This window comes from Solea solea, chromosome 3 (assembly GCF_958295425.1).
Source record: "Solea solea chromosome 3, fSolSol10.1, whole genome shotgun sequence".
Lineage (NCBI taxonomy): Eukaryota > Metazoa > Chordata > Actinopteri > Pleuronectiformes > Soleidae > Solea > Solea solea.
Genome location: NC_081136.1, coordinates 5,000,135 through 5,024,693, shown reverse-complemented (window position 1 = coordinate 5,024,693; position 24,559 = coordinate 5,000,135). Strand labels below are relative to the sequence as shown.

General features: G+C 38.8%; 3 protein-coding genes across 5 annotated transcripts in view; 1 reads left to right on the top strand and 2 right to left on the bottom strand.

The window, feature by feature from the left end:
* The window catches only part of LOC131456840 (astrocytic phosphoprotein PEA-15), a 40,335-nt gene extending 37,412 nt beyond the window's left edge, over positions 1-2,923 (top strand). Inside the window, exon 4 of the mRNA XM_058625495.1 lies at positions 907-2,923. Coding sequence (XP_058481478.1) covers positions 907-971 — 65 coding nt within the window. The 3' untranslated portion in view covers positions 972-2,923. The remainder of the gene's footprint in view (positions 1-906) is intronic.
* Positions 2,924-8,558: 5,635 nt separating this feature from the next.
* Positions 8,559-12,585, bottom strand: mrpl48 (mitochondrial ribosomal protein L48). Its single transcript, XM_058625408.1, has 8 exons — positions 12,421-12,585; positions 11,436-11,494; positions 11,071-11,102; positions 10,843-10,928; positions 10,250-10,419; positions 10,004-10,106; positions 9,823-9,912; positions 8,559-8,884 (listed from the first exon to the last, which is right to left on the bottom strand). Exons 1-8 carry the CDS (start codon positions 12,439-12,441, stop codon positions 8,807-8,809), a joined length of 639 nt encoding a protein of 212 aa, XP_058481391.1. The 5' UTR covers positions 12,442-12,585; the 3' UTR covers positions 8,559-8,806.
* Positions 12,586-13,292: 707 nt separating this feature from the next.
* On the bottom strand, positions 13,293-22,446 carry zgc:92594 (uncharacterized protein LOC436996 homolog). 3 transcript variants are annotated; one of them, XM_058626069.1, is made up of 8 exons: positions 22,047-22,446; positions 18,507-19,283; positions 17,677-17,785; positions 16,505-16,600; positions 16,032-16,262; positions 15,749-15,771; positions 15,332-15,480; positions 13,293-15,244 (listed from the first exon to the last, which is right to left on the bottom strand). In XM_058626069.1, exons 2-8 carry the CDS (start codon positions 19,118-19,120, stop codon positions 14,949-14,951), a joined length of 1,518 nt encoding a protein of 505 aa, XP_058482052.1. In that variant the 5' UTR covers positions 19,121-19,283; positions 22,047-22,446; the 3' UTR covers positions 13,293-14,948. The 3 variants fall into 3 exon arrangements, with proteins under 3 accessions (XP_058482052.1, XP_058482050.1, XP_058482051.1); XM_058626067.1 differs by having other exon boundaries at positions 16,032-16,265; positions 22,047-22,443; XM_058626068.1 differs by lacking the exon at positions 22,047-22,446 and adding an exon at positions 19,684-21,996 and having other exon boundaries at positions 16,032-16,265.
* Positions 22,447-24,559: the final 2,113 nt, after the last annotated feature.

The following is a 24,559-nucleotide window of genomic DNA, read 5'->3' as shown; positions in this document are numbered from 1 at the left end:
CTAGTGACTTGTAAAGCAGTTGTTTTCGGTGTAACTGAATCATTAGAATCATTTAAAAGATTCAGTACTTCCTGCATGACCGGAGCACAGACTCCATCTGACCGTCACTGAACTGAAATACCACTGAACAGGTTGTGATTTGGCTCACGATCGCCAGCTAAATACACCAGACTCCTCTGCTAAATATTGAGATTTTAGTCATTTCCTTTGCTAAATGTTGGAGACTTTTCAGGAGTTTTAAGTCTTTTTAATTCACTCTCTGACCAATCAGTGGCTGGCAGTCTGTTGACGTCACATTTTCGTATTGGCTCAGCTCGCTTGGAACCTTGGCAGAGCAGGTACTAAAAAAAGCTCCAAGTACTATCACTAATGGAAAAGCATAAAAAACCAAGACAGAACTGTATAATGGAAAAGCGCCATTACTGTCCTATCTAATAAAGGCAAAAAAAAAACCAAAATATCCCAAAAAATAAAATAAAATACAAATAAATTGTTACTGAACATTTGATGTGGAAGAACTTGCTTCCTGGTCTTTCAGCTCAAGTACTGTACACACCTGCCCTCCAGTGGCTAAACAGAAAATTGTATGTTATACAGAAAAGCATTGTTACTTATACAAACCAACTCTAGGTATTTAGTCAGCATAGAAAAATACTGTATGTACATGAATTGCTGTTGTAATGATTAGTCAACAGAAGCATCCACTACATGTATGAAACTGCCCATTTAAAGCCAGATTCTTTGGGAACTAAGTGCGATAATAAACAAAAATGATCTTATAATCATGTTTCTTTTCTTTTAGTTATTTGTTTTTATACAGCTTCATACATATTATAAATTAGACAAATCAATGTACCGTTTTCTGATGACTTTCTCTTTTTTTTTCTTTGTCTCTTTACGCTAAAGACATCATCCGCCAACCCTCTGAAGATGAGATCATCAAGTTGGCCCCGCCCCCTAAGAAGGTGTGAGGTCGTGACCCCCCCAGCCCTGACCTTTTCAACTTGATTTCTTCACTCCTGGCACTCTGATCAACCAAGCGACCATTTTCTGACCAACCCTGTTACACCCCCACTTCTCTCACACACACACACACACACACATATATACACACCTCCTCCCTGCACTAACACACACCACAGCACAGAAACACACAGGAGGTAGCCACCTACCTACGGACCAACCAATCAGATTGTAGCGATGCGGCCTCTTCCCAAGCTGAAGGAAGACGGGAAGACGCAATGGGGATAAAAAAAAATTAAAAATAAGACAATAGAAGAAGAAATCTGAAAATGGATTTGACAGTTTGTGTTTGAGAGAAAAAGAGAGTGTGAGTCCGATTTAAACGCTCAGTTCACAGCCAGTGGGCTCTGTAAACACTGTTCCTACTGTGACGACGTGTTTAAGCATGAGTGTGTTTGTGTGTCGAGGCTGTTACAGTGAGAACGACGACCACCCGTTTGATACAAAACAACAAAACAACAATGAAATGGCAAAAGTTTTACCCTTGTAAGAAAAATGTCACACAAAAAAGCTGACGGGTAAGCAAATTTAGAGGTGTATTTACAACCACGACTAACATGATTCAGCAGTTTTTCTTTTCTTTGAAATTAAAACGTCATAATAAGACAGGCAAAACAACACAAACGCAAAGTTTTTAGGTTTAGGTGAGTAAAGCTAATATCTCACACTCATTTCTACCAACCCCTTTAGCATATTGCTACGTATTTGTTTAGGTGTGTTAGTAAATGACAAAGGAAAAGTTCAGTATTTAGGGAAATATGCAAATCAGCTAAACTCAAGCTAGCAGGAGGCTAGCTTTAGCACTGGAGCCGTGGTTAACGGCCAGCCTGTGTTTTGTTATAATTTGCTTTTTGTACGTATAAAATAATAGGTGTGTTGTGTTAATTGTAGAACTTTTGATCGAGTCAGGCTGTTTCCTGTCTCTGCATTTAGCTGCACTTTAGCAAACAATGAGAAAAACAACATGCATGTCGGGGCATATTTCCCCAAATGTTTAGCTTTTCCTTTAAACCCAAACCCATATCGTTTAGAAAACATTACCGTCATCACGTTGCCATATTGTGTATATGGAACAAAATTGACAAGAAAAGTTGCTATATATTTCTTGGCTAGCCGTTCTGTACGCATTCCCTTTACTCTGGCGTAGATAATTATATCTGTTCATGGAGCAAATGTATTTTAGAGGAAGATATTTAAAGTAAATTTTCATAGGAGAAGCCAATATTTGCCTTTAGCTGTTTAGCTTATAGCCATTGCAAGAGTTATTTAAAGAAAACATTTAGCTGGAAATGTTACAGCAGTTACACCATGGACACTCCTTCCCCCTAAGTGTTTTTCCTTTAAATAAAGGGGACTGGAAATCTGCTTATACATGTAAATACACATATAATATATTAAATACAATACGGCAGAAATAATATATTATACCTGCGTTCCACAGCTAATCTTCACTGTCGTCCAGTTTCACCCATTCATCTGCGTTGGACTGCATTGGAGAATATAAAAGTATATTTTGAGAGAATATATCCAGTGTTATATTTAGAGTGAACGTGTCGCATTACGTGACAAAGTAAGAGACAAATATTATCATTGCTTTAACCCTTGGTTTTTTTTAGTATTATTATTGCCATTTCATTTGTTGCACAGAAAATAACCAATGTGTGGTTTTCCTTTCAAAGAAGGCTTTTGGAATTTTAAATAGATAAAAAAATAAAAGGTGGAAATAAGTGTTGAGGTCAAGTACACATCAAAATCCACTGACTATGCCATTCCCGCCACGCACCATCATATTAGCTATAGCAAGACTGTTAAAACTAAACTAATAACTACTCTTTAAAACACTGTGTCTCTCTTTTCCCCATAATGACGCCTTAGCAGACTCTGTGTTAACCCCCCCCCCCCCCAAAAAAAAATAAAACAGACGCCAGCACACACACACACACACACACACACACACACACACACACACACACACACACACACGTGTCAACTCGCTTTTAAAGAGATCGTTGATACTTTTATTATTACATTTATTTAAATTTACTCCCGTGTTCAGAATGTCTGTGAATTTGTTTTGGCCCGTTATAGATATAGGATAAAAAAAATAATAATTAACCAACCGTGTATAACAATTAATCCTTTCACTTTCTAAAACCCAGTGCCAACGACTAAGACTTTTACTTCGATCGCAGTCCCTGTGATCCGCTTTTCTTTTTGTATTGCTTGCTGTTTATCGTTGTGTTGGACTGATTTGTATCCTATGCATTTATGTCTGTAGGAGAAACTCTGCACTGTAACATATCCTCCCAACAAATCAACTAAAGAGCTCTTTAATTGTGAAAAGACAGGGTGGTTTTGTTAAGATGCTGACATTCTGGGCGCTGAATTTCTAGAGTGCGTGCGCGGTGGAGCGGCACAGAAATTTGAGGCATTTCAGGAGAAGAAATAAATGCTAGCTACACAGTGTTCATTGTTGGAAAAAAAAAAAAATTGTTTGACCAACTATACTGTACAACTTTGCAAGCAGTCTTTATGCAACTAAATCATGTAATAGACCTTTAATGCCTGAACATGTGTGGCGCAGTTTAGCAATTTGCAGACGACGAACATGTTTATTTGCATAAAATGCCAAGTTCACGTAGGCCACACAAACATTATCATTATGCTGTCAAAGGAATGGTCGCACCCATATACCGTGTTTCCATCATGGTTCGGTTCAGTTTGGTACAGTTCGGAACGGTAAATTTACACCGATCGCCAAGTCAGCTGACTTTCGTGGGTGGAGCCGGTCTAGCTCCAGCCTCACCGTACTATACTATTTTACTCCGGTACCCAAAGGTGAGTGGTGCCAAAAAAATGGCACGATTGGGGCTGGATATTTTGGTAGTATTCCTAATGGAAACGGAAAAAAATTAAAAACTAAAACTAAACCGTACCACTTGGTGGAAACACGACTTTAAATACCTAAATTTGAACTTGTACCGTTTTATATTTGAGGATTTAGCCACGGCAAAGGTTAGCATCTTAGCATATTTTGCTGCAACACCAACTCAAGACAGTTTCTACACCTTTGTACTGATGTTTTCAGACTGATTATTGACATGACAGCCAGACCCCTAAGTGAAGCGGTAGCTGCACTCCTTAACTTTAAGCCCACTGGATTAGAGACTGGGACCTGAACTGAGAGCATTTTGTCAGGAAAAAGTGAGGCAGATGTACCAACTGCTATGACCTGTGGGTAATGGTCTTTGTTAAAACGATCGCAAAAATAGCCACTGAGTGAATTCCAGTCAAGAGCTGTGTTATATCTACAAACCAAAAGACAGGTTTTTGTTTTCAGATTTAAGCAAGCATTTCCATTGGGGCTGCAAATATTCTTCAATTAATCAATAACTAAATTAATCGTCAACTCTTTTTGATAGCCGATTAATAAATTTGAGTGTTTTTTTATTTATAATTATAACTAGCTTTCTGCTTTTTCAGTTGCTTAATTGTGAATATTTTCTGGTTTCTTTGCTCGTTTTAACAAAGAAATTATTAAAACCAACTAATTTTGGTTTGTGGTCCATTCGTTTGGTAATTTTTTCAATGTTTTCTGACATTTTATGGACCAAACAAGCACTCGATTAATCGTAAAAATAATCGTTTGTTGCAGTCCTAGTTTTACTTTAATTTTCTCTATTTTTTGATTTGAAGTGCTTTTTATAAATAGCAACTTGTGAATTTAGATGTGACCAAGTGACCCATTTTAATTTTCTCTATTTACTTTCAGTAGACGATTGACTCATGTTAGCAACTGTGTGCTAGTTTGTCTCTATATTGAGTGTCAATTCCGTACTTGTAAAGATCAAAAACATTAAAAAAAAAGAAAATAAATAAATGACGCTCGAGATGCTCCTGGTCGAAGCTCAAGTTAAATCATGTTATTTGCCGGAGTGAGTAGCTCCTAAATCCTGATCTATGTCACCACCAGACATTTGCATTGCTTAGCATTTTCTTCTGTAGCCACTGGCACATAATATATCAACATATCAGTCACAAATGATGTCAGAATTTGGATTTCCATGTGCCGAGTACATATCAACTTAGTAAATGCTGCAAAGTATAAACCTAGTTAAGAAAACAAATATTTATATACTGTATGTATTTATGGTGAATACCTAATTAAAACCAATACATGGGTGTGGCTACTGACAAAATGGCAGAGGCAGATATTGTGAAGGTATTCAGCATATAAAGCTAACAGTCAATTAAAATTCAAACAAGAGTTGTTGTTGTCCCTTAAGGAGAAGACTGTTTGGTTTTTTTTCATTTATTAGGTTGTAAATATGTATTTTTGACTCTGTTTTTTTTGTTTTGTTTTTAAATTGATTAATTTATTTAATGCATATGTATTGTTGTTTTTACGTATTCCTGAGTTTGTTTTACTAACTGGAGACAAATCGATGGGATGGAAAAAAAAAATATTGTCTGTGCTTCTTTAAATGTTAAGCAGAGCAGATATCAATTATTTTGTATTTCATGTTTCATTTATGTTTCGCAGTTTCAACTTTGGGTGGTTATTTACAACATGAAAGAACAAAAAAAAGAAAAAAAATCAATACTCATTTCACTGTATTAACTGGTATAACATATTATGTTTTATTACTGTGTTGTATTTGAGCAGATGTGTTGTGGTCACTGCTTGTAAAGTTTATATTTAGAGAGTTTCCAAATCATGACAAACACGGTCACAAAATCATTATCTGCCTTTTTTGTTTGTTTGGTAACATGTTGTCACTTGTACTAATGGCACCAAGAGCAGGATCAGTGATAATCTCTGATTTAAGTCAAATCGGGAATTGACAATGCTCATCTGAATAATAATAAGCAGTCGCTCTAGTTTTATATGGAAGTCCTAAAGTGTTCAATATTAAACAAATTATCATTAAAACAATAACAGGGATAAATAATAGTAAAAACAAAAGTAAAATGTGTAATTCTGCACTTAACATAAATTAACAAGGTCTGGAATGCTACCTTGCATGCTAGCTAAAAAGCTAATCGAGCTCTAGCCTACTGGATTTAGCTAGTAATACTTAAGAACCCAGCCTCAGTTGTTCGCACGCAAACTAAATTAAGAGCACTTTGTAACTACAGCCTTTTTGAAGTTCTGTCAATTTGGTGTTCTGATAACAAGCTATTGTTAGGTGCTAACTTAAAAAAAAAAAAAAAGGGGTTTGGGCCTGTGAGTGGCCATTAGACCATTTTAGCATGCTGGATTTGGCTAATACCCATCAGTTAGCCAACAAAATAAATGAAAAGCATATTACAAACAAAGCCTCTACTCAGTTGAATCACTTTGGCCAACTTAAACTGCTCTGCTAACATGAGCTAACAAGCTAAATTGACACTTCATGAGTGTTCTAGCTTAAAAAATGTTTTTATTAAAACAAAAAAATCATTAAATATAACTGACTTCACAATGAATTGGTAAAACAATTTAAATGTATTTTCAAAATATAATTTACTATTTAGGTATTTAATATTGAACAGTTGAGGCACCATTGATGTATTTGCTTTTTTTAATTTTCAAAATAAGGTGTTAGTGAAGTTAGGTAGAGCAGGGATGAAGTGAAAGGTAAAGAGAGAAGAGTGTTGGGTAGAGAAGTGAAAGTAGAGAAGTTTGTAGCTGTGAAAAGATAAAGATGGAGAAGAATAAAAGAGGTTTACATCGATGCGTGAACACAGGGTATCAGCGAGTTAGCATCGTTTTGAATGTGGCGAGCCTTGCACAAGAATGCTGTACAATGAGATGTGATTTAAAGGTATAATGCGGTGTGTTATTGTTATGAATGCTGAATGTCTGAACGGTCATATCAAGTTAAGTTACATCAAACTGGGAGTATTGTCAATGATTTTTAAACCACACCTTCTTAAATTTAGCTGCATAGCATAAATAGTGTGTATTTCTTTTTGGTTCTGGCAAATAAAGTTTACATTTCATGCAAAAATAAGAGTTACAAATTCATTAAGCTGCACGGTTGGAGTGCTCGACTTTTAGCAATGTCTTGTTTGTTGTGAACAATCTGCATTCAATTTGGTCATACTGATGTGTGTGGCTATGTCACATTATTTTCCAGATAGACGTGTTTAGATCTGAACATTTGGAGTTATGGTAAAGATATTCCTGTCATGGTGTTGGTGTGAGTTGTAGCTATCGCTAAGATGGTGACAGGGCAGTACTTAAAGAGTAACTAATTTGTTAGCAAATCTAAATTGGAGGAAATCTGGTGTTCTGCTAACGAGCCAACAGGGTAAATGTGTTAGTTGGTAGATTAAAACAAAAGGGTTTGGGCCTGTGATTGACTGGAAGAGCATTTTAAAAATGTATCCAGGTGAGAAAAGTCACCTGGATAGGAGGTAAGAGGTAAAGCAAAGCCTGGGGAGCCACCCGAACTGAGCAGGCCCCCACAAATCCACAGTAAAAATATAAAATTCTCCAATTGCTTTGTACAGGACATAACAGCACCTGCCAACATTTTCCTATGCTTTCAAATTGTTCAGAATTTTAGAAACCAGAGAAATGTGCAGTAACAGCAGATATCCTATGCTTGCGATTTGTTGTTCAGTATCATGTGTTTACAAATAGCTTGCTTTTTGATGTATGCCCCCGCGGGGTCCCCTTTTCGTTGAGGGACCCAGCATCCTTTGACACAGCCCTGGCTACAAAGTGTGTCACTTAATGTGTTAAACGCGTCTCAGAATGGTGATAAAATTTGTTAGACACAGTTAAATACAGTCCAAAAAGTTGGGACTCATTTCTCAATAACAATATGATCATTTAGAGTGACCCCTGCTGGACAACATGCAAAGTGGAATTTGCTTTGAGACATTTGAGCTACATTTCACGCCGTTAAACACCATGGACTCGATGCTGTTAGAAACATTTGCTAAGATTTAAGTACTAATGGGTTTTATGTTGCAACAATGCAGCAATGAAATATATTGAAAAGATAAGACTGAACTGAAATTACGCCATTTTGTCATTGTGCTACAAATTAATGCAAATATTATATTATTAAAATACAGTACATTTGCTAACCTAAACTGTGTGGCATGAATTTGGTAGTACAAGCTGTGGATGTGGATGTATAGATAACCGCGTGTGGAAAAATCACTCATTTGTTTATTCAAGCAAAATTTGTGTCTGTGAATGTACTTTTTGTACTCTCCTCCCCTTATTTTACAGTTCAGCATCTATTCAGCCTGACATTCCTGTAGTTACTTTTCATTGAAAGTAGTTGCTGCCGAACAATTTCCAAAACACAAGAGTATGATGAAGACGGGGATGGTGAATGCCAGCGCAAGAAGACGCAAAGGCAACGTTTTGGGATGTTCCCACCCTGGGACCTGATTTCCGGACAAAACGCCAATACAATGCCTATGTGAAACATTCCCTTAACTACCACTTTATTATGTAATATACTTTTTTTTTTAATCATCTTTTTGTGATTCTTTGAAAAACAAAAAGGCGCACTTTGAGTGAAAACAAATATGTGGCAATGTGCATTTTATTGGGATTTTCAAAAAGAAGTGTTCATGTTTTAACATTTTAAATTAAAGAAAACTAGACAATTCAGATAGACACTGTCTATGCAGATGATCGTCTGCTGTACAGTACAGTATTCACCTGAGGAACGCTGGGGAATAAATAAACAAAATGGTCGGCCTTGATACTGACATTTAAACATCTGCGTCATGTTTCCTTTTGGGAAGTGAAGTTTGAAACTCTTCTCACATTTTAGTAGTTAATTTGAGACATCAACTCCCGCATCTCTGGACGCTCCTTGAAACGGTCTTTGAAATCCGCCTCTGTGAACTGGGAAGTGAAAAATCACAAGTGAGTTACAATCTAGATAATATTTACAGTCAATATATACTAATGGCGCTTTTCCATTATACAGTTCTAGCACGACTCGGCTCGACTCAACTCTCTTTTTTTGCTTTTCCATTAGTGATAGTACCTGGTACCTGGGGGTTTTTAGGCAAAGGTTCCAAGCGAGCTGAGCCGATACTAAAATGTGACGTCATAAGACTGCTGGACACTGATTGGTTAGAGAGTGTCATGAGCGAGATGTCCGACACGAGAATCAAAGCGAACAGTGCCGAACTGTAGATCAGTTAAAAAGACTTAAAAATTGAATCTCCAACATTTAGCAAAGGAAATGTGTCAAACCTGGTGTATTTAGCGACAGCACGGCTGAAAGCCGGCGATCGTGAGCCGAATCACAACCCATTCCGTTGTATTCCAGTTCCGGTCATGCAGGAAGTACTGAACTTATCTTTTTTAAGGAACTGATTCTAATGATTCAGTTACACGGAAAACAACAGCTTTACAAGTCATTAGTTTGTGCAATTATGTCGCGTATAGAACGACGTCACGGCAGTTTTGTGCAGCCGTGCTATGACGACCCCGCCCACATTGAGGAGGTACTATGAAGTAATGGAAAAAATGACCAAATGACCAAATGACAACCAAACAATACTTTGGTTGACGGTGAAAAGAAATAACCGGAAACATCCGACTTGCGTCAATCGCTCCCCATCACGTCACAAAATGTATAAAATGATCCCGTGCTGCGATTGATACGATGGGCGATGCAAAAAAATATCGTGTCTGGTGTGAACACAGTATTCGACTATGGAAGTAACAATTTTCATTTTAAAAGCAAAACTATTTAAATACATTTCATTCTCTCAACCTTTAATCAAAAAATAAAAAAACATGAGGAAAAACAAAACATCAGGCTAACTCACCTCTTTCACAGAAAGTTTAACTCCCTCCGGTTGATTCTTCAAAACGACGTCCATGAGTACAGGACATAACGTCGTGTCCAGGCTTATCAGCTGTGCAAACGCATGAAATATAAAAAGAATATTTGTTTTTTTTCTTAAGAAACTAACATATATATGAGAAATAAGTAAAAACACGTTTTACCTGGACGACTCTCTCGTGCGTCTTTAGTACGGCATCGACGTACATCTTAGTGCCCTTCTCTTGCATCAGCATGACCTCCATGGTTTTGGTTGGCAAAGCGTAGCTGTGTGTGGGACGACAAACAATAATAAAAAGGTTGTTACTTTTTTTTTTTAAAAGGTAATAATCACTGGGTCGCATATAAATCCCTAAACATTATTGACAACATTTAATAAAAAGCAGGAACAACATCTTTATTCTCCTCACCACAATCCGACGTTGATGCCGAGTTGGTTGCACAGGTTGTGGATGTATTGGGTGTAGTGCTCCACCAGCGTCATGTCGTAACCAGACACTTGCACGTTCAGAGTTCCGTAAGCAGAGTCCGTCGCTGCGACGATCGGTTTCATCTGAAACCGATCTTTCTTTTTCTTTTGCTGAAAAAAACAACCGAACAAAACAAACATGTCATCGAGATTTTAGACCATTTGTTTCGGACACGCCCAAGCAGTGAAGGTTCTAAGTGGTGTGGTTGTACGAGTTTCAAGGACACTGCATTGATTTCCATTCATTTTGACTGGTCCTGACAAGGTCAATATTTATTTTGCATTAGTAGTAGTCATTTCCAAGGTCATGGAGCGTGTTCCTGAACAGTAAAAGTAGTCAAACACATTGTACCGTTTCATTTTAAACTGTATGCATGTTGCTACGGTGTTTGTAAAAAATATATGATAATGCCATGCTAATAATGGCTAACCTAATTTACTTTGGCTTTGGATGTAAATGCAACACGGCATTATACAAGAAAAGGTCCTGAACACGTCAAAACACACACACCCACTCAGGTGTCGGAGTCTTACCACTCTCTTCTTCATCAGATGTTTCCACCTGCCAATCTCGTGAGTTGGCATACTGTGATGTTGCCTTTCATTTACAAAAGCTGCACCTGAAAAAAAACACACAACAATAACTGTCCATCAACACACTCATCGTGAACACACAAATGTGTGCATGTGCGAGATACATTTAACACACAACTGTGCAACAAATACTGACAAGCAAAGGAGTGTGTGTTTGTATGTACGTACCCCACGCGGGACACTGGACTGAAGGTGCTGCCCTTTTAAATCAAACAGCACAAAAAGAGACAATTTATCACGTTATTATATTGTTAAATTAAATATTCGCTATTGTCTCCACAGGGGAGGATGCAGGATCCATTTTGTGGCATTGAAAATGTGTTATTTAATCTTTATTTTGCAAGGAATTCACAGATTAAAAGCTCTTTTACAAGTGAGACCGTGAACCATATACATAATAATTAATAATAAAGACAACATCAGAAAACAACAACAGTACAAACTCTAGCCAGGTGTTACTGCTTATCCTTATCGCCATCATTACTCGCAACAACCTTCAACTCGGTGCTTCTGTGAGCTTTAGAGAGACTCACCTGCATACAGGAAGTGTTTGGCTGAACACAAACGCCTGCTGTGTGAAAGACGCCTGCAACTAAACACAGAGGGAACAATGTCAAAATGTTGTATTTATATAAGTTGCTTTGGTTACAATAGAGCAAATTTACAAACAATATCTACATATGTATATCGATTTAATTCTTTATTGTTATTGTTATTAATATTATTATTATTATTGTGCGAAATATTAAAATTAATGGGTAGGGCCAGTAAAAAATCCATTAAAAGTTTTTAAAAAAAATAAATAAATATGCAGTAGGGTATCCTCTTGGACTTTGACAAAAAATTGTACCATACAATTCTTGGCTTGATAGTGAAATATCGCGATATTATCAGACACCAAGTTTCAAAACTGTATTTTTTTTTAGCATATAATTTTTTACAAATTAACTTTTAGTTGATTAGCGTAAAAAAAACATTTCAGTCCACTAGATGGTGCCAAGTGCTCACTCTCACAATATTGTGATAATATCGTATCATGACTCATGATATCATGATACTCATATATCATGATATCGTGATAACATCGCATCGTTGTGTATCTGGCGATTCCCATCACTAATTATTTGACAAATGACTTGACAAGGAGGGCAGAAATACACACTTATTAAATGTTTTTGTTGCCTACAATAATGAATTCTTAATACTTATTTCACAGTAGGAAATCTTGGATATCATTGTTGAACATAGAATAGAATTAACCTTTAATTTTCTCGACATTTCTGCAGTAAAACTGACAGGAACTTGGTTAAATCAATTGAAGCCCAGTAACAAGCAATGAATGCTTTGCAATAAAATATATTAAAACCTTATAATAAATACGTTAACATTAATAATTTGAAGCCGCTGGATAATCACAAACTATAATACAACTAAAGTAGCAGAAAGTGTGGACGCTAAAGTTTGACCTCTGTGTTCGAACAAACACAAACATTTAGCAAAAAAAATTATAATTCTCACCTTTCGAAAGACGAAATTCATCACTGAGCTTCTCCGAGTCGTTATTTGGTGAAATAAACAAACTATACTGTGCGTTTGAGCACAAATAACTCGCTTATTTACATGTAAATTAGGAGATAAATACAAAACACATGCAGCCACTGCTGCACCTAACGCTAAAACCGGAAGTGCTCACAGGAAAGCTGTTCGTGTTCGATGGACGGAAAAAGAAGGTTCCGCGGGCTGGATTCGCGTTAACCTAATCTGGTTAAATTAATACTTTTTATTCATGTTTATTAAATATGCGAGAGAATAATTTTTTTATATTACATGTTGGTAACGATGAGTGTAGCAATTGGCTTTTTAAAAGTGTTTTAAACTGTCGAAATGGCTCTAAAACATCACTTTATAATATTTAAATCGACTCAAGATGTAATATCTTGTTTCTTGTGAAAATGAATTTTACAAAACGGTTTAAACTCTTACAATTACTGTAAAAACAGTACATTTATAAAGAAAGTAATTTTTCATCTAATAGTTTTTTTACAAATATTGTGAAAACCTCCACGTTACGTTGTCTTGTTTTCCATCTTTTTGCATTTTAAATATCTTGGTTTTTTAGAGTTCTGATAACATAACCCTAAAAACAATACTTAAATAATGAGCTTTTCTCCATAAAAACATATTAAACTCTGTAGAACAGTGCAGTAAAGATTTCTATGTAGATTCTATTCACATGAATTGACAAATAACTTGAATTACAAATTACTCTTTGATACCTTACACGTACACCAATCTAAACACTGTGTGTGTGTGAGAGTATGTTTATATTAGTGTTTTTCATGATTTAAAACTGTAATCATTTAGAAAAAATAACCAAATACACCAGGTGGTACATTTCAACAGGCGTTGTTTTTATGTAGTAACTGTTTTCATCGCACAGATCCACTCCTATCAAAATAAAACTTCAACATTCAATGTCGTCAGGCTCCACGTCGCTGCTGCTTCTTCTTCTTCTTCTTTTTGTAGTAAAGTGCAAAAATTCTGACATTGTAAGAATAATATACTGTATATGAACAGAGTGCATAGGAATATTTGGACATATCTTTTTGAAATGATGCATTAGCTGCGTAGAAAGAACCATGGGGGTAATAATGAAAAAAGCAAAGTCATCCCGTTGTCGATTACATGTCATGCAAACAAACTTTTTAAATATGACCATGCACTTATGGAAATGTCTTCACTCTTTGGCTTGCGATGTTGAGCACGAGCGCTGATGGGAGGAGGCAATCACATCAACACATACGCACAAGAAGGGACTCGTTCAAGTACAAAAAGGGGATAGTTCAGGGGGGGTTGCTGGGAAAAAACGATTTTAGCCACTTCACAAAAGGTGAACCTCTTCATCTCGATGTTAAACAGCATTTCCACACTGGAAACTAAACCTGCACCAAAGCCTGTTGAGAAAATAGCTGATTTTATCTCGCGGGGACACTGGACACTGGTGGTCAGTGAACCGAAGCTTGAGTCGCGTGGTAAACCGCTCACTCACTGCACCAAATTCCATAGAGAAAAACAGCGATTTAGCATTACAGCACACAGGAGTCGCCTCCATCAGTGAACTCAAATGTGTCACGTGTAACTCGGGTGTTTAAAATCTGTCGTTGGATTTACCTTGGTGACACAAACTTACCAGAAGATAGAGCAGTTGACCAGCAGCTCCTGTGTCTTCCAAGCTAAAATTTTTTTTTAACATTTTCTCAATGGACTGTGGTGCAGGGCGTAAAGATAAAAGATCCACAAAGCAACATAAACTTCACTTTCCAGATGGAAAAGACAGTGTAATGATCAGATAAATTTGAAAAAAAAACATGCCCCTAAGAAAAAGACAGACTTAGGCTGACGTAGATTTTCTAAGTTCTTTTGTTAAGTGGCTAATATTTGCAGTGGCAGCCATGTTGTCGCCGCGATTTGATTCTGCAAGTGCGCAGTACCACCTCAAAAAACCTGAACTATACCTTGAAGTTTATACATTTTAGGTCAAAGCTTTGACCCGTTTTCGCAGATTCTGATCCAAAAAAAGGCTTTTTATGGTGACGGAAAACTGGGTAAGTCAAAGATAGCTGACATTTTTCTGGGTACGCACTGGTATTATCATTTAAATTTCGAGAAAATTGTTCAGATACACAAATCAAGTCACACGAGCGCGTGCTGTAAAGTCAACAAGCTCACGTTCTCTACGCATTTTCCTCAAGTGGCAGAAGATCCGGCCGCACAGTGTTTGAGTTCTTCCGCTCGCCGCACATTCGTCTCCGTACGTAAATACCTAAGAAGATAAAGCACCTTAATTACTGTACATTCAGCAGTACGTGAAGCAGGTTTAAGCATGAGATTCACGCAGGCAGCGTCACGGGGGGAATCAGACGAGATTATGGGTCCTGTGCCGTTTATGTGGTACATTCAAAGTGTTCATCAGGCGTCGTAGAACAGGTACGTATCAAATTCAAAGTGCTGCAAAAGGTGTAAAAAATATATATATAAACAATCCGTTAAACTCCTCTTCCTCCCTCCTCCTCCTCCTCCTCGTCCTCCTCTCTGTCCTCGTCTTCTTCGTCCTCACTCTCCACCTCCTCCTCTGGACTGTACAGGTCGTCCGCCCCATCGCTCTGGTCGTGTCCTTCCTCCTCCTCGTCCTCCTCCTCCTCCTCCTCCTCTTCCTCACCCTCGCTCCTCATCTCGTCCTCGCTGCTGTCGCTGAGGTCGTCCTCGTCCTCGTCCTCCTCCTCCTCCCCGGCGTCTTCTTCGTTGTCCTCCTGCTCCTCCTCCTCACGATCCGTCAGATCGCCTGACGTGTGCACGGGAAGAAAAAAAGATGTTTTAGAAACATTTAGAAAGAAAGCTATTGATTATTGATTATGATATCGATACTTACACATGTCATTTAAGGCAGCAACAATGTGGCGATGAAGATCCTCGTTGAGAAATTTCGTCATTTCGTCATCCATCATTGCGCCGAGAACCTCCGTCTCCATGTCCACGTATTCTGGGTAGAACATATTTTTCCGTAACTGCCTGCGGCACCTGAAAACAAAGAAAGAAAGAAAGAAAAATAAACATGCAAAAACATTGTAAAAACACGGATGCATCATTTTCTGTGCAAATAAACACAGAAATCTATCGTTTCTGAGTCTTTTTCAAGCAAAAATGTCATAACAAACACCGCTCGCAGCTTAAAATGTTGATAAAAATACGACAAGCTTTTGGAAATAAATCATTTATGGGGGAAAATTGACAACACACTATTTTCTCATCATTGAGTGCTGAAAGTAAATATAAAAGCAGAACTTACTGTTTTCCCGTCGTCTTGTAAGCCTGAAATAAAGACAAATATGAGATGTTTGGACACATTTTGTGCAAAATATGAATTAAAAACAAAAACTACACTAATAGTTTACTTTATTTAATAGTGAATAGTTTTGTTTTTTTAACCAACTTACAAGACATTTGAGAACATCATCTCATGCCCATCCCAAAGCAGGGCCATGTATATCTCACACCAGGGTTGCCCAAAGTAGGGCCCGGGGGCCAAAGTTGGCTCGCAAACCAGACTTCTATTTGAAGAATAACCTCACCTGGATGAAGCGGAAAGGGTCGCTCTCCTGCATGAGGCTCTCGATGCCACAGCGGGCCTCCTGGAGGCGAGCCTGGTCCTGGCAGATCCTGAAGATGTTCTTCTGGATGGCCAGGCCGTTGGTGTCGCCGTGGGTGCGCGTGCAGTCTCGCAACCTGGTGACGAAGCCGAGCACCTTGGCCTCCATCTCGTCACCCAGGTTGTTCAAGCACTGCTCCGAGTCGTCCAAGAACTTCTGGACGTGGAAAGTGACGTAGAGGAAACAGAGGAAGGGGAAACAGTCAACTTCGCTCAACCAAACAGACACTGTGCAATATCCTTCTCAAACTAAGAACAAAGAAATCATTCAAACCGATTCCGTTTTTGTGTTGTGGACAAAACAAGACATTTGAAAACCTCATCATTTCCAGGTTTGATCAACATTTTTCATCATTTTCTGACGAAAACAAAAACATAATAAATAACCGTGTCTACCTTGTTCTGTCTCTCCTTCTGCCTCTGCTCCTGGAGTTTTTTCTCTGCCAGACTGAACTTCCTCTCAACTCTGTACAGCTGTTTGTCCAGAATTCCCTGGTGAACATGACGGGGAAACACATTTTAAAGAGCAGAATCCACTGTGATTCATTACAACTGTACCTATAGCAGATAACTGCAATCTCGCCACTTGGAATGACTTGGAAAAGGTCACTTTTTTATATATATTTTATGGATCTTTTTTTTTTTTGCCTTAATATGCTATTTTATCGAATTTTTAAATATAATGTAATACACAATATTCACAGGAAAATGTCCGTGATGCTGGTATGGATGGGAAAATCCTTAATACCCATATAGTATTTCTTTAAAACAGAAACTCGCCAATAAAATGGGCACCATCAAACATAATAGTGTCTATTTTAATAGGAAAATATACTTTTAAGTAATTATTATAATTATTATATTAACATATTTCAATAGTTTTATCAACAATGTATATCCATTTTCTCTACAAAGTACTGAATGTAGGGTTCTGGCTTGAAGGTTTTCTTGAAATTATAAGGAAATATGATGTAAAATACATGAAAAACTGAATTATTGAGAGCACAAATGTCACCAAATGGCACCAAGAACATTCAAGGTGAATATTGATTGTACGTGGAAGCACCCAACTGCAACTGAAACTGAAATATCTCATACAATATTGTTATTTTCTCCATTCATTTAAAAAAACAAAAAAAAAAAAAACAGTATCTCATGGATAGCAAGACTGAGAGAGAAACCTGTGCACAATCAATATGATAAATAAACATGAGTATAAAGGATATAAAACCATATGTCCACAGTAACCAGCTGAAATCCTCTCAGAGGAAGGCTACTGTGGAAGTCATGTGACTCATCCATTCACTCTCTCTCTCTCTCTCTCTCTCTCTCTCTCGCTCACACACACACACACACACACAGCACACAACGAAACTGCAGTCATTCATTAGGATTCCAGATGCATCTCAGGATTTTGTGTGAGCAAAAAAAACAACCAATGAGTTCATTTCAGAGCACGACCACCTCAAATATTACACGTTTTTCTTTCGGTTCAAAACCTCAAAATATTTCAACCACAGACTCAGTCGCAGTTTCTTCCTCTATATTCCACAGAGTAGTAAAAGTACCTTGAGATCTTTCATCGTGTTCTTCAGTGTCTTCATCGTGTGTCCCGAGTGGTCTCCTTCTATGGTGCAGGCGTTGCACACGCACACTTTGCAGTCCATGCAGTAGTATCTGGATGTGAATTTAAAAAAAAACAAAGCTTGAAACTGCTGCTACACACCTGTACTACGGAAATAACTCTTTCCGTCTTCAAAAACATACAAAAAAACAGAACAAGCATTTACACATCCACACAGTTTTTACAATCCTGCTTCCAAGTGTGTTTATTTTTTAATTTAACCTTTATCTACACAGGTTTATTCAGACAAGGCGTCTTCTCTAGAAAAACCTGTTCTTGGTTCTAAAATGCAACAACTAGTTACAAACAGGCAGCTAGAAGTGCCAACAATAATAATAAACAACAGCGGATTCAAATACTAAAAACAGACAACAAACATCAACCGAAAAACAAACAATTATTCAGGACATCATCATCTATGAATCAAATTTGACCAATAAAACAGTTCTGTGTGTGTGTGTACTCAGTTTTGTGGTATGGCCAATATAAAAGGTAAATTCAAGTAAGTTTGGTAAGGTTTTGAGTTTCCTCAACACTCAAATATGCCATTCATTTTCCTTCAAAAGAGGAGAAAGAATAATTGAAGCTGTAATACACACGGAAGAGGCCTTAACACTAGAGGGTGCTAGAAAATGGCTAACAGCTAGCAGGAAAGTGGTTGGACTATGCAGTTGACAAATCTGTGCAAAAGTCGATTTCTCATTTTAAATTGAGCGGTTCCGTTCCGAATAAAATGGAAGAACAGAGTTGTTCACGAATGCTGATGCACCCTACCTGTATATTTCATCATGCGCCAGGCACTTCCTCTTCCAGAAGTCGTCTATGGGGTCCATTAGCGGATGCTCACAGAACGCCGGTAGCTCCAGGTGCGGCTTCACGTGCTCCTGGCACATGGACACCTCGCATTTCAGGCATGTCTTGACCGCAAATTGCGACACGGCGGCGGCAGCAGCAGCAGCAGCAGTTTCGTCCCCTCCACTGTGAGAAGCAGAAGAGGATGACGGTGCCTCGGTGGCCACTGAGGGGCAGTAATCACACGGAACAGAAAAGACACTCCCCGATTTCTGCGCCGCCACAAAAGACAACGGCGATTCCCTGGACTTCAAACGTGTCGCGGCAGCAGTGGTTGCTCTACGCCTCTGGCGGTAGTCGTCAGCGATATTGGCTAGTTTGAAATTCTTCTGAAAGCTGGTGCTGCACCGGTGGCTGTCGCGGCACTCTGGGCAGCGCAGGCGACCCCGCTCTGCTTGCCGCTTGAGGTGATTGAGGCAGGTTTTGCAGAAGTTGTGGCCGCAGGGAAGCAAGTGGGGGTCACGGAAGAGGTCCAGACACACGGGGCAGGTGAGCTCCTCCTGCAGGACGCTGGACTCAGAGTTGGCCGAGGCCATGTCAGCAGCGTTTCTCGAGGGTGGGAGATGAGAGGGAAGAGCAGGGACAGCAAACAGAGAGAGTGAAATGAGGGAATTACAAAAGAGTGAACAATAGAATAGAGGAAAACGAAGGTGGAGAAGTAAAAGAGGCTGTAGGTTTCCTCCTGCAGATGTCAGCTTTCTGGAAGAAAATAAAAAAAAAATACATGCAAAGGTTGCTTTAAAACAGGTTTGTTAGGTTTTGAAGATAAACACATTTGGAAAGGGGGTCTCGAATATTGCTCGAAATGATGTTGCGATCATCAAGGTGGAATTGAGGATTTAACCACGACCCCAATGTGACGTCCTGCAGGCCTGCCAAAGAGGGAAAAACCGAGCTAGCCCAAAGCTAAGACTAATCCAGTAACCGTGGCAACTGCGGATTTGGGCAACACATCGCGGGAACTCAAACCCCGGTGTGGAAATATTTTGCGTTGCCCGTGAGGCCTGTCGACAACAGGAAAACCACAGTGTGTAAGCTATGTTGTGCGCATGTAGCAGAGCACAGGATCTCTGCATGCATCACAAGGACGTAGACATACCCACGAAAACAACTCCGTCAACACCGCAGCATATTGCTTGATGGTTTGTTTTCAGGTGAAGGTGGCTCCGTTTTTTTTGGCGTGCAACACTTTGGCAATCACAGGCAAGAATTTTCATCTTTGATGACTTTGAACAAAAGAAAGGAAGACAACTGTGTCTGGAACAGAGTAAAACGTATACGTCCCAACCCCTTTCTTCAAGGAACAGATGTCCGTCTGTCCGTCTGTTAATTCAAACTCGGCATGTACACTAGCCTATCAAAGGCAAGAGTTCTTTAAAGATTAGGGTGCAAAAAATCGCCAAAATGGATGCCAAAATTAAAAAAGGCCAACTTCCTGTTGAGTTGAGGCCATGGTTACTGTCAACTTTTTTGTTCGTCTTGGTCTATAACATCTTCCCACCAAGTTTCCGGGAAATTCGGTGGAACTAAATTTTGCCTCTGTTTTCACGTTAGGGGGCGCTAATGAGCCCTTGAGCAATGCATGGTCCGGGAACTATGCCAATATCGCATTTTCGCCCGGCCCTGACCTCCATGCAAAGTTTCAAGCATTTTTATGCATGTTAACCCACTCAAAAATAACTGCAAAGCCATCGATATAATAATAATCTGAAGGATAACAATAGGTTCCTCGCACAAATTCAATCCGTGCCGGGAGCCATTTTCGGCCCCTGCCATTCGTGGCTCGGACCCTAATTACAGAAACAAGGATCCTGGCACGACCCACTACCAAGTTTGGCCCTAAAAGGAAACGTTTGGGCATCACTGCTGACTGTTTTCTAAGCCACAAGTTTATTGCAATGTTTATAAAATTGGTTGGCAGAGATATGTAGTGGACGTGTTTTGTGCTTAATGTAACAAAAAAAACTTTGACATCCATTGATGTCACCTTTTATTCGGCTGAGCTTGCTTACATTATTACCATAACTATTGTTATTGCATTATTATTCAGAGCGGATTTGTCCATTACCTTATTTGTCAACATTGCTTGAACTTGCAAAGTGAGCTGCGCCTTATTTAACCCTTTTCGAAAGGAAATGAGCAACACTTGATTTATTTCAGCTATGTTGTCAGCACATGTTTGACTGCTTCCTCTGTCCATTTCAGACTGTTATCACTCTTCCAGTAAATCAGTCACGAAGGGAAGAAATGAAAGTAAAAACAACCTGAAGTTTCAGAGTCAAATCATTTTGTTGAAAACCGCCTTTGACCTCCACGTCACCTGCTCTGTGTTGTGTACGTGACACAGTTCATCACCAGTGGGTGGTTTCCAAGTATTTATATACAACAAAGGCATGTGACGCTGCTCTGAGAACAATTACACTAACTCATAAAAGTAATTAAACACAATATTCTATAATAGCTGCACTCTGCTGATGAAGCAAATACTAACTATAGAAACACACTGTTTAACACTGTTTGAGTTATTTAAAGTGTGGTTAAGGTATTGGCCCATTATCAACCACACAAAATGTTCACTGTTTTATCTCGCTATTAAACAGTCTTTTTCAATGGGAAACTGCCATTTGTAAACCACCCACTCTCCCGCACTATAGTCCATAGACAAAATCAGCGATTTTAACGCGCAGGGGCTCAGGAGTTGCTGGTCACATGCTGCCTCATTCTGCGAAGTTTCAATGTTTACGTTAAATCCAAACCTTTCTAGCACTGAAGTCACCAAAATAGAACCATTTGAATTTCTGATTTTTCTTATGGATTGTGATGCAGTTTACAACAATTTTGAACGTTTTGATCGTGAATCAGTGCTAAATGTTGTAGATTAACGCACGTTTTTAGGATTTTTAAGTCTTTTTAATTGATCTACAGTTTGGCATTGTTCGATTTGATTCTTGCGTCGGACGTCGCGCTCCTGTCTCTTCCAGCGACAACACTCTCTGACCAATCAGTCAATCAGTCTGTTGACGTCACATTTTAGTATCGGCTCAGCTCGCTTGGAACCTCGCCAGAGCAGGTACCAAAATAAGCCCTACTATCCCGAATGGAAAAGCAAAAAAAATTAAAAATAAATCAAGTCAAACTGAGTCATGCTAGAACTGTATTGTGGAAAAGCGCCATTAGTGGCAAATACACATAGTAAAATGCAATGTGACTTATTACCTTGAATATAAGACATTAGCCTCATCCTTTGTGAATATTTCCCGCAGAAATTATTACTGTTATGTCTTTAAAACGGGCAAAAAGCTGTGTTCTTTTCTGCCCCTGTTAGCAGCCATTTTGTAACTGAGGGCGAGCGTCCAGGTCCAACGCTGGTTCTCGGTAACGGCCGCGCGCTCGGCGTGTGCCAATGCCTCATACAACCAGACCACAACAACAACAAAAATATATATATGTAACGGCTCTTACCTTGATAGTATACGTGTATAAAATGCCTTTGTACCAAGATGAAACTCTTGTTTCCAGGTGTAAAACTCCTAATCCGGACAAGAAGGCGAGGCTTAAACGTCTCAAATCTGAACTCCGCGGATGGTGCACCTGTCAGTCTGCGGTTAGCCGGGGTTAGCTCCCCTAGCTCTTACACCCAAAAACAGTTCCGGATCCTTCAGGAGTCCCGGGACAGACGTTTCACTGTGCGGACACTTCGATTCTCATCTGGCGTTTTCGACATTCACCGGAGAACAACGCGTCGACATCTCCCTCGAACACAGCTCTCTGTCTCGGTGTTGTTAGCTGAAGCTGGTAGGTGGATGCGGGGAAAATGCTCCCTTCACGGAACCTCGGAAATCCTCCCGTTCCACTGCATTCACCGTTAAAATGTAGTTTTGTCTTTGCCCTTTAATTCACCTGTTTTTTTAAATTGACAGCGCAGAGCGACAAGCAAGTTCAGTGCTGGCGTTTTAAATATGAATAAAATAATAGTTGTTATACATACAAACATACGTTTTGTTTTGTAGAAGAAATTTATTTTGGATCTTAATCTGTGTCATGGCACATATCATTTTTATTCCACTTTGTATGTACTGTATTTTAATTATTTTATATTTATTATTTATATATATTTAAACTATTATGCTTTACACATCTTATTATTTGTATTTTTCAGTAATGACCTAACAGAAACTTAACACAAATTAGTCCTCATTACCATACTTGATATCTTGAATTTCTAATGCCCATTAGCATGCATTCCCATTCATAATTTGAACAGAAGAATAAAAACTTCTAAGATCTCATTTTTCTAACAGGACACAAAGACAGAATATACCAATATACCTCTTGCCTTGATATATTTGTAAATATGAAACATCATCATCAAAACAGATATTTATCTATGCTTGACATACACGATTTTATTCTCCATGTTAATTGTACTTTATTCAAGCAAATGTCACTCCAAGCATTACATCAAAAGTATGATACGGTTAATATTTTAAATGCAAAGCTACTTGGTTTAGATAATGATAATAAACTTTATTTATGCAGCACTTTTCTTAATGATGGTACAAAATGCTTAACAGTTAAAAGACATTGTCAATCATGATAAGTATACCCATTCACCTCAAAAAATAATAATAATTCACAAATTACAACATTGTCAATGTTTGAGTCTGAAGCTACAGGTAGCAATGGTGGTAATTTTGCCATTTTGGTTTAAAACAGAGCAACTGTAGGCTGGCGTGTCATGGGACAACTAGTGCTTCCGATCCTGCTTTGAAGACGACAAGACCCTGAATGTTGAAGCCAAGATAGAAACTCATGACTGAAGCATCTGGTCCAACATTGTTTAACATTGCCTTTATTCTCTGTCCTCCAACACAAACAAGCACTGGTTCTTCTTTCAGCAGTGGCCCAATGAGGGGTTCTACCCTGATGGGGAGAAGGATATCTCGGATTTTGGGGAGAAGCCAAACTTTACCATTGATCCACATGTCATTAATCCTTTTTGTTATGTTACCTTGCGCACCAACAAGCTCAGCATCCACATTTTCTTCCACAATTGCATCCAGTGTTGATTTGTGGATCCATTTGCACAGTCCAGTGCCTTTTCCCAGAAAAAACAGAGGCAAAAGGTAACGGCCTCGAAGGTACTTGGCATATCCGGCTCTCTCAAACGCCGTCTCCATGAAAGTAACATACTGTTGGAGGTTGGAATCAAGGAGGTTGAGGTCAGGAGGCAGTTGTTCAGCCTCTGCGTTTGCTGCTGGTTCCTCATTTATTTCAGTATCCTCCCAGGTTGTATCTTCTGAATTGTCATCATCTGTGTCCGGTTGTCCAACTTCTTCATCATCCTTGCTTTGCACCACAGGAGGCTGTTCCTCCGGCCAAAACAGCAGCAGAACCAGAAGGTAAAACTCAGGACTTCTACGCCGCAATTCTGCACTCAAGAAACTCTGGATTATGGCTTGGAGTTCTCTCACCGGTGTGAGCTGAGGAGAATCAGGCATCCTGTTGCTCAAGATGATGTTAGAGAGGATGTACCTCTCTGCGACTCTGATGTCATTAACATCTCCCTCATATAAGGCTTTAAGAGCACCTTGGATCTCTTCTAACTCAATCGTGGTTTTTGAAACTTCCAGAAACCCAGCACGTTTTCCCCTTGATGTGAAAAGGCCATGGTTTAAACAGTCGAGAAGGCCTGAGAAGCTGGTGGATTCAGCTGCTGTTTCTGTTGTGAAGTATTCATAACAACGAGAGACATCTTTCCAGAAGTAAGATGGCTCTAAAGTTTTCATGTCAGGCTTGGAGTAAGTTAAATACCAGCTAAAGAATGAAAAGATGGCTTCCACTTTCATGTTCTTATTTTGGATTAAATGCTCACGTTGTTGTGCGTTACATTTTTCATAGGCTATCTTTGCTACTTGAATGAACCCAAAGAGGCCTCTATTGTTGAATGAAGTGGAAGTGTTTACGGTACCTTC

Bases quoted from the DNA above. Each gene is read 5' to 3' on its own strand.
- mrpl48 (XM_058625408.1), bottom strand. From the start codon at position 12,441: ATGAATTTCGTCTTTCGAAAG. The intron at 11,495-12,420 runs GTGAGAATTATA...CTCTGTGTTTAG, and splicing joins TGAATTTCGTCTTTCGAAAG to TTGCAGGCGTCTTTCACACA. The intron at 10,929-11,070 runs GTACGTACATAC...GTTTTTTTTCAG, and splicing joins AGTCCAGTGTCCCGCGTGGG to GTGCAGCTTTTGTAAATGAA.
- zgc:92594 (XM_058626067.1), bottom strand. From the start codon at position 19,120: ATGGCCTCGGCCAACTCTGAGTCCAGCGTCCTGCAGGAGGAGCTCACC. The intron at 17,786-18,506 runs GTAGGGTGCATC...ATTCACATCCAG, and splicing joins GCGCATGATGAAATATACAG to ATACTACTGCATGGACTGCA. The intron at 16,601-17,676 runs GTACTTTTACTA...CATGTTCACCAG, and splicing joins ACACGATGAAAGATCTCAAG to GGAATTCTGGACAAACAGCT.